Below are 8,857 nucleotides of genomic sequence, written 5' to 3'. Positions count from 1 at the left end.
TAACCTGAAATTGACGTAAATTCCTCATGCATTCCATTGCCCAGAGTAACGCTTCTATTTCCGCATGAAGAGGCGAAAGACTAGCCCTGACATTTCTCGCCCCCAACAAACCATCAAACCCTTCCAAAGTACTAAGCCAACCTTGTCCTGAGAAACTAACACCCTCTTTCCATGAGCCATCTGTAAAACACCATCTACCTGGTATCGACGGTAATATCGGATCTATTATTGATGTTATCATCCTCTGATCGATTGCTATTTGTGCTTCCGCCCACAGTATCGATTCTGTTTCAGCCAGTTTAAGCGTATCCATAGGGTCCATATCCAAATTACTAAAAACTTTATTATTCCTAGCTTTCCAAATGTACCAAAGTATCCATGCAAACTGATGATCTTCCATCGACGGGAGAATTCTCCAGAATAGATAATCCATGTTTGTAAAGAGGGAATTTGTTGGAAAAATAGTTGGATTTGATGGTATTACTTGAAAATGTTACAAAGATAATAACAAAAATCGTTAACAAAAAAATATTTCAACTAAATTATAAAATAAATATAGAAAATATAACACAAAAAAATCATAGTTTTGGATATTTATGTTTTTAAGTCGGATATGAATTGCCTTTTATCGGGTCGGGTCTATTCGGGTTGGTTCTTTTCAGGTTTGGGTCTATTTGGGTCGGTTATTTTCGGGTTCGGTTCTTTTGATAGAGAATTTTGGACTTAGTAGATATTTTACGATCGGCTCCGGTTCGAGTTTTCGTTTCCGCGTAAAATGGCCAGGCCTAAACTAGAGTTTATGCTCTTGTGTCCGCTTACTCTTAGGCTATTGGGCCTTGACCCTAACGTGGGTTATCGGGTTATTTATTTGGCTAATTACCAGTCAAATCAAAATAACAAAAATTCAAATGCAATCATATACTAATACAGTAGTAATACTACAACACAGAAGGCTTTTATTATTAGAACGAAAGTGAAGTACAGCACTTAAGGCCAAACTTAAACTTATAAAAACAACTACAACAAAACGTAATTAACTCATCTCCAGCTGATAACCAACTCTAAAACGTCTCTCAGTCATCACTCACGAGCCACCACTATGAGCTGTTTGCCGACGTTCTTACCATGGAAGAGTCCAATCAAAGCAGAAGGCCCGTTCTCCAGCCCTTCGGCTACATCCTCAACGTACGTGATCTTCCCTTCTCTAATATAAGGAAGCACAAACTCCAGAAAGTTTGAGTATTTGTGGTAGTAATCAGAGACCACGAACCCTTGAAGCCGAACTCGCTTGTAGATGACGGTTGCTAGGTTGCGTACACCTTCCTGCTCCTCCAGGTTGTACTGTGAGATCATCCCACATACGGCGATGCGGCCGTTTAGCTTCATGTTTAGGAGCACTGCGTCTAGCATCTTGCCTCCTACGTTCTCAAAGTATATGTCTATGCCTTCCGGGAAACACCTGGATGTGAAGACAAAAAGGTTTGAGTCAAATCTATGTTGTCGTCCCATCATGAAGATGTTAGATATATGAAAAACAAGTGTTTACTACTGACCTTTTCAGGGCAGCGTTAAGGTCTTGCTCTTCTTTGTAATTGAAAGCTTCATCAAAGCCAAACTTATTCTTGAGAAGTTCAACCTACAACAAAAGAAACAAAAAGGGGATAATAGCATTGGATCAACAACAAGAGTAAAAAGTAAAGTCTGATTTACCTTTTCGTTACTGCCGGCACTTCCAACGACATAACATCCCATAATCTTTGCGAGCTGTCCTACGAGCTGACCAACAGCACCAGATGCAGCTGAGACGAAGACAGTCTCTCCTTTCTTAGGAGAACAGATTTCATAAAACCCGGAATAAGCAGTCATCCCAGCCATACCTGTCAGAAACAGAGCAATGTTTTCTAAGTCCACTAGCAAACTATTGACACTTGTAGAGCTTTGAATTATTCAACATAATTGGGAGATACTGTCAAAATAAGCCAAGACCAGACCACAATGACCAATGTATCATGCATTCATGCTACATATCATAGAGATAGAAGCACATAAAGCATTACATATCACAAGCTTTCTCAGTTCTCACTATCAAGTTCACATTCTTCTCTGAAATTACCAAGTGAAAAACTGCATCCAATCAGGACGCGTTGGTCCAAATGGTAAATGGGTTCCGGCTGGAACTACCGCCACTACCGTCACCTAGATTCGATCTGCACTGGGAGAAGCTATATACAATGTTTGGGTTTCCGGCGAAGAGGTGAAACCATTTATTTTTATCAAAAAAAAACTGCATGGATGGTCAAAACAGAAAGACATACCAAGAAGGCCAGTGTAGTAGGACAAGGGAACATCAGTGTGTAGGATCTTAAAATGTGAGTAAGGAGTTAGAGTAATAACACTGTACTCCTCCCATCCCACAATACCCCAAAGTAAGTCTCCCTTTGTGTAATCAGGGTGCCCTGATTCTATCACTTTTGACACTCCATACCCATATATTGGCTGCAAACACAACACGGTTGAACCATTTACCAATAGGTACGTAAGACAATAAAATTAAGAGCATGATTAACCCGATCTCTTATTTGGGGTTATTAACTCATGATTTGACACTTTTTTTCATATTTTTCGGCTAAGAAACGTCTTTTATATCTTTTATTAAAGAGATGGTTCTTAACATTTAACTAAGAACCGCTAAGAATCCTCTTAGCCGAAGCTAAGAACCCCAACTAAGAGACCGGAGGTTAATCATGGTCTAACATGGGGTTAATAAAATAATAATATTTGGAATTTTAAAATATTTATTCAAATCTATTACTGCTAACAACAGTGAAACGTATGCATGACTGGTTACACGTATTCACTAATCCGATTAATCTACCACAGATTCTTTCATAAATTTGTACCTTGCCAGGCTTGTAAGGTAGAGCGAGAGCAGCAGTGGAGGGATCAGGCTTGCTCATGCGAATGCGCATGTAAGGATCGCAGGACAAGAAGAGATTCTTCACCAGAACTTTGTTAGATCCCGCCAGAACACTTAGATCCACGGTGGCATCGTTGAAGACGAGGTCTGATTCCTTGGGGAAACCGGCGACGTAATCTCGCAATATGACTTGCTTGTTATTGCTCGCCATTGTTATCTTCTGATTTAGTTTTTGGTAAGTATTGTGATTTTTCTCGTTTATCTGTAGGAACGTTGAGGACGCGCGTCTGCTTTTTATAGGGGATTTTATGTAACGTGTGATTATAGCCACAATCTCTGAAGATAAAAGAGAATTCTCGTCTTATTTGTTTTCCAGTTTATGACGTTATATTATGTTCTGTGTGATAATCAGTGACGTCACAGTGTGTTTTTTTATTTTCACACTACTTTCACATTGTTCTGAGCTACTTTTTTTGTTGTTATTTTGCGATAATTAAGTTTCGTTTCACATTTCATAATTTTTTTTTGTCGGCAGGTATTTATTTGAAAATCAATACTAAATAAGTGACATTTTTCACACAGATTAAAAAATTTCTTAAATATATGTAAGTTGTTATTAATTACACATTTGATCAATAGTATCCGAGATAAATAGAATTATTCATAAAACAATGCAGTTTGCAATTAATTTTCAGCTGAAAATAAGTATAATTTGCATTGAAATTGTAAAATAATATTTTTTTGTGTAACAAAGAAAAAATGTTAGAATGAATTAGAGGGAGTATTACACAACAACAAAAAATGCTTATTGCAAATAATATAGAAAAATCTCGAAATTGAAATAGAAATATTTTTCTGAAAGAGTGATTTTTTACATTTTAGAAAACATATTAAGAAAACATTCGAAAGTTACAAATTGAACCAAGTTTTTGCCGCGAGCTTCTCTGTGACCGACCAGTGAAATTCCCTGGTAAATGGCGACACCACCTCTGGTTACTGCGTTTGCCATCCATAGCCTCAAGCAATGAGGCAGCAGTGAAGGTGGAGCTAAGATTAGTTCCCCTTGTTTAGAGACATTTGGCTTCAATCTCTTCAAGAGTAAGACCCTTTGTCTCAGGCACAATGAAGTATATGAAGAAGAGAGACACTACACATATCACTCCAAATCCACAGAACAATACTCCAGCTCCTAACAGCTCCTGCAGAAAAAAAATACCAAGTGAGTTAAAACCACAGGAAGATATGTAACCAACAGGATATATGATCACTGTAATTATCATAACGGGTTGTAGCTCAGTGAGAAACAGTCTTTCAGTTGGTAAGCTGAGAGCTAAATGGGGAACCTCTAGTAAAACATGTTCTTCCAAAGTTATAGCTACATTCTCTGTAAGGAAAAGAAATTTAGGAGTTTCTTGGTTCTTGAATCTTTTACCTTTAGAGGTGAGAAAGCGAATGTCACAAGCGCGTTTGTGCCGAAATTCACAAGCACTGCTATGCTGATCCCTCTGCCTCTTAGTTTTAAGGGGAATATCTCTGAAATCATCAGCCAACCAATAGGACCAAAGGACAACTGTGCAAGATCGTATCAAAAAAAATTGTAAGATATTATTGCGAAGAGTGGAACCTTAATTAGAAAAAAAAATCTGTGAAAAAGTTTTACCTGATAGCAGCCCACATACAGTAGCAATGCAACTACAGCCACAGCTGGTACAGTATTGTAAAAGATGTAGTATGACCCCAGGAGGAGCAGTGAGATCATCTGTTACACAAAGAGTCAAAACAATTCTGAATCATTTATTTTTACTGTCTCATGAAGTCCATAACAAAGAAAGAGAAAAAAAGACTGAAGAAGTAAGAGGACAGACCATGCCACTAACACCACCAAGAAGTAAAGGCCTCCTTCCAAGTCTGTCAATCACTATAACAGCAACTCCAGTCATAACCAACTGCAACAGTAAAGTACCACGTTTAAGTCATTCAAAAGGAAACATACTGCTGCATAAAAACTTGTTCACAAGGATAAGACAGTTTAAAATTTGCTAACCACTCGTACACTTATTATTCCTCCATTTTTTTCATACCTAAAAAGATCTGATATGCCAAACTAGATGGAAGAAAATGAATACCTTCAATAGACCGAGCAGAATTGAGATCCGAGTTGCATCAGTTGCAGCAGAGAAGCCAGCAGTCTAGTAGTTATAGCGGTACAAAGAAAGAGGTTAAGATTTTCTCATAGTGAAACAAAAGCCAACTTAATTAGAGATGAGAAGAAAAACCTGAAGTATTGATGGTGCATAATAAAGTACACTTGGTTGCCCAGTTATCTGCCATTTCAAAAATAGACATATACATATATTTAGCTATCATTCTTTCTCCTAAAGGACATTTGATGAATCTAAATGCACCAACCTGTTGCAACAAGACTAAACCTCCTGCTATAGTGAGAGCCTTCAAGCATTTCCCTTGAAACAACTCACCAAGTGTAGCTTCTTTATCCTCGCCCACAGAGGAAAGTTCAGCCAAGATCTCGTTCACTTGCTCAGCGGCTGAGTCAACTACCACAGACCCTCTAAGACGGCGAAGAGACTTGATTGCCGCCTGTTGAAGTCTCTCCACATTCCCTTTACCTTGGAGAGAGCGCAGTAACAGCCACCTAGGGGATGCTGGTAGCCAGCACATTCCAATTCCCATGATAACCGGCAAAGGGATGATCGTTGCGTACATGTAACGCCAACCAGAGGTAACCGTAACCCAAAGGCTACCTATTCCATAACCTCCCTTCACAAATTTCTATGTGTCAGTTTCAAAACAGAGAGAAGCGAGCAATAAAATTATGAAATCCACAGAGATTTGAGAACTTACAACCATCCCAAGGACGGTAAAGAACTCTTTCAGTGAGATCATCCGTCCACGTATCTGACTAGGAGCAGTCTCTGCAATGTACATCGGAGCCGCGTGCATTGTCTACAATATATGGGAACAAATCAGCTTTGAAGTTAAAGAAGAATGCTAAAGAGAGTAATCGATCTTTACCAGTCCAACACCGATGCCATACATAAGCCGTCCAATAATCAGGACATAGAAGACAGGTGCCACTGCAGTCACAATGGCTCCAACAAGATATAAGAGCGCAGCCAAAATCAGCTCCTTTCTTCTTCCTTGAAAAAATTAAATCCAAACCAATTCAGTTTCTTTCATATGGAGACATTGCTATGTAAACAAGATGAAACTAACCTATAATGTCAGCAACACTAAATGCCACAATGGATCCAATTAAGGCACCGTACAGTGAGCCACTAGTCTGCACAAAAATATTGTAAGCAAATTTAAATTGTCTTTCCACAAGAAGAGGAAACAATAAAAAAAAAAAACTAATGCAATAACTAACAAGGAGCAAGAAAAGTGGAAGATAGACTCACAATGATACCAACATCCACTGAAGACAAGTTGTACCATGAGATTCCACTTAGCTTAGGCGACTGTACAGGAAGTTAAAAGCAGCTTAGACTAGTCAAAATTGAAGAGAACAACGCAATGGCACTGCTTAAGCACAGTTTAAAGGCAATTTACCTTAATAGAAATGGTAGCACAAGAAGTGGCACCAATCTCGTAACCAAAAAGCAACGCTCCAAGAGCTGGAAAGAGAAACCTGACAATAAATGACTTCTTAGTATGCTTTTTAAGACAAGTCTCTATCATGTGTGCAAACCAAAACAGGTTCCCCCACTTGCATTTTTTTAGCAGAAACATTGGCAAACAAAATGTGAGTAGCAATCAAAATCTTTATGGGACCCATAGTTTGTATTAATGACAACCAAACAAAGAAAAAAAAAGGGAAAACGACAGATAGAAAAAAAAAAACAACTCACGGGGGGATGGCTGCAAGAACAGAGTAGTTTTCTGGGCTGTGGTGGTTCTCTTTGATCAGAGGTTGTTTCTCTGAGCTAATCTCACCTGAAGATGAATCACCAATCTACACAGGAATACAATAATAATAATAATAAAAATACAAATGTCCAAGCCGCTTATTTTGACCGGACAAGAACCAAACAAACAAAACTCAGAACATTTTTTTTTTGAACGGAGAAAAGATGATGTGCAAAACCTGTCCAAGAGAAACGATCGATTGTTTCTCGGCATCAAACCCCATGGCTACGGTTCGAGGGGATCCCGAGATTCGTTGAGTGAAGATTGTTCAGGGAGAGAAGGAGATAGAAGATCTCTCTATCTCGCTCTCTTGGGGGGGCTTTGACGATTTGACTTGTTTTGAATTGGCAGAGGAGATAAAATGAGAGGAAGGGAGACGACTATTTATGACTGGCTGATAATAACTGTCAACGGACTTTTCAAATTACTGTTCTTTTGGTTGACATATTATTCTTTTACTGTTTTTTAACGTTCTTATTTTTTCTTTTTCTCAACCAATTTCATATAAAACATGTTTTATGTGATTGATTAAAAAAACATGTTTTATGTGCTAATAATAAAGAAAAAAATATTATTGTTTGTTACTTTTTCTGTCGACTTATAGTTTGCTACTTGTTTCAACCAAATTATTTTCCATAATCAGTTAAATAATAAGAAATCAAATTGTTCAGTAAAGTCGGCAATGGTTACTATGGGTAGAAAAACATCAATAGAAAGATATTTACGAAGTCATGCAAAAAACAAGTTAATTAGGTACTTGGATGAAGGCACCAAAGCAAAGTTACTCTTCTGTCCCTTAGTAACATCCGTGTAAAATAGTAGTAGGCATGCATTTGGGTTGAGAACCGTTCGTTTTGAACGGAGTCTTCTTCGATTAGGTCTCGCCGACGGTGAAGCTCCGCCGTATCGTCTTCAATTGAACCCAATCATCGAGATTCCTACAAGCACACCGATCATCTTTAAAGATAGAGGAAAAGCTCGAAGATGAGAAACACCTTTATCAAGGGAAGGAATCGAGAATCAAAGATTGAGAAGGAGAGTCGATTGAACATAGAAATACTGGAACGCTGATCGAACGGAACCGGGAGAACCCCGGTGGAGAGCCGGCGAAGACAGTGAAGAGGTTCACCACTTCCGGAGACAAAAGCCGGCGAAGACGGTGTTAAGAAAACCACCGCTTCCCAGAGGCAAACATCTGATCAGTATAAACAACGAAAAGATTTGAGTACTCTCATCCTCTCCTCCGTGAAGGATTTTGGAGAGAGAACGGAAGAAAGAGAGAGACTCTTAACGAGTTCTGAAAAAATCTCCCTAGAAGTACTTTTCTTGCATTTGCGTGAGTCTATGTTAGGCGGGTGAGTTATCATTATATATATATATATATATATTATTTTATATTATATTAAATAATTCAATCCCACGTCGTGGAGATCCGGAAGATTATAACGGGTATCTGAAAGTACAACGACAACAAGCCCAGAAACGAGAACTAAATATAAAACAAGAGAATCAAGCGAGGGAAAGAAGATAGATGAAGCGCAAAGCTTCCATCTCCGACAAGACACAGGTGGAGGAGAGCATTCTGGTGTTCCCGCGACATCTCCAAAACCGGCGTGTCCGAGACTGATCGTAGATCTGTCAAACAGTTGGTCTTCATACCACAACCCACCTTCAGAGGTAGTCATGCGGCCCCGGCGTCCGTTTTTCGACTCTCAAACCTTAGAGCTGCAGCCAGAAATACTAGATCTATGCGCATATAACCCTAAATCCATCGGTCAAGGGGGAACCGCTCACAGCGAGGAGAACCGCCATCTCCTCACAAAGCTCTGTCGCCAACAGCCACCATCACAATCGCTGTGCATATTAGGGATAAATGTCCTACATCGGATATTGAAAGAGATCCTTAGTAATATATAAGATGGATGAGCCACTCCACTTATCACCAATTGGTTTTAGGTTGGAAGCTCGTCTAGCTTAACATGGTATCAGAGCCCGATCCATGCAGTCCAATCC

General features: G+C 39.0%; 2 protein-coding genes across 2 annotated transcripts; both read right to left on the bottom strand.

The window, feature by feature from the left end:
- Positions 1–894: 894 nt before the first annotated feature.
- LOC106343355 (NADP-dependent alkenal double bond reductase P1-like) lies at positions 895–3,198 on the bottom strand. Its single transcript, XM_013782535.1, has 5 exons — positions 2,901–3,198; positions 2,316–2,496; positions 1,711–1,877; positions 1,554–1,636; positions 895–1,459 (listed from the first exon to the last, which is right to left on the bottom strand). Exons 1-5 carry the CDS (start codon positions 3,126–3,128, stop codon positions 1,081–1,083), a joined length of 1,038 nt encoding a protein of 345 aa, XP_013637989.1. The 5' UTR covers positions 3,129–3,198; the 3' UTR covers positions 895–1,080.
- Positions 3,199–3,757: 559 nt separating this feature from the next.
- On the bottom strand, positions 3,758–7,248 carry LOC106292614 (D-xylose-proton symporter-like 1). Its single transcript, XM_013728232.1, has 14 exons — positions 7,023–7,248; positions 6,787–6,890; positions 6,488–6,566; positions 6,337–6,396; positions 6,152–6,218; positions 5,951–6,075; positions 5,780–5,881; positions 5,327–5,695; positions 5,194–5,241; positions 5,044–5,106; positions 4,783–4,863; positions 4,578–4,676; positions 4,350–4,487; positions 3,758–4,116 (listed from the first exon to the last, which is right to left on the bottom strand). The coding sequence occupies exons 1-14, from the start codon at positions 7,065–7,067 to the stop codon at positions 3,985–3,987; spliced, it is 1,512 nt and encodes a 503-aa protein (XP_013583686.1). The 5' UTR covers positions 7,068–7,248; the 3' UTR covers positions 3,758–3,984.
- Positions 7,249–8,857: the final 1,609 nt, after the last annotated feature.

Source organism: Brassica oleracea, chromosome C5, assembly GCF_000695525.1.
Source record: "Brassica oleracea var. oleracea cultivar TO1000 chromosome C5, BOL, whole genome shotgun sequence".
Taxonomy (NCBI): domain Eukaryota; kingdom Viridiplantae; phylum Streptophyta; class Magnoliopsida; order Brassicales; family Brassicaceae; genus Brassica; species Brassica oleracea.
Note: the sequence above shows the minus strand (reverse complement) of the source record. Positions and strands in the feature narration are given on the sequence as shown.

Excerpts from the sequence above, each read along its gene's own strand:
- LOC106343355 (XM_013782535.1), bottom strand. The coding sequence starts at position 3,128 with ATGGCGAGCAATAACAAGCAAGTCATATTGCGAGATTACGTCGCCGGT. Across the intron at positions 2,497-2,900 it reads TACCTTACAAGCCTGGCAAG|CCAATATATGGGTATGGAGT; the intron begins GTACAAATTTAT and ends TTGTGTTTGCAG. Across the intron at positions 1,460-1,553 it reads CTTAACGCTGCCCTGAAAAG|GTGTTTCCCGGAAGGCATAG; the intron begins GTCAGTAGTAAA and ends CTTCACATCCAG.
- LOC106292614 (XM_013728232.1), bottom strand. The coding sequence starts at position 7,067 with ATGGGGTTTGATGCCGAGAAACAATCGATCGTTTCTCTTGGACAG. Across the intron at positions 6,397-6,487 it reads GTGCTACCATTTCTATTAAG|TCGCCTAAGCTAAGTGGAAT; the intron begins GTAAATTGCCTT and ends CTTCCTGTACAG. Across the intron at positions 4,864-5,043 it reads TTCTGCTCGGTCTATTGAAG|TTGGTTATGACTGGAGTTGC; the intron begins GTATTCATTTTC and ends TTACTGTTGCAG.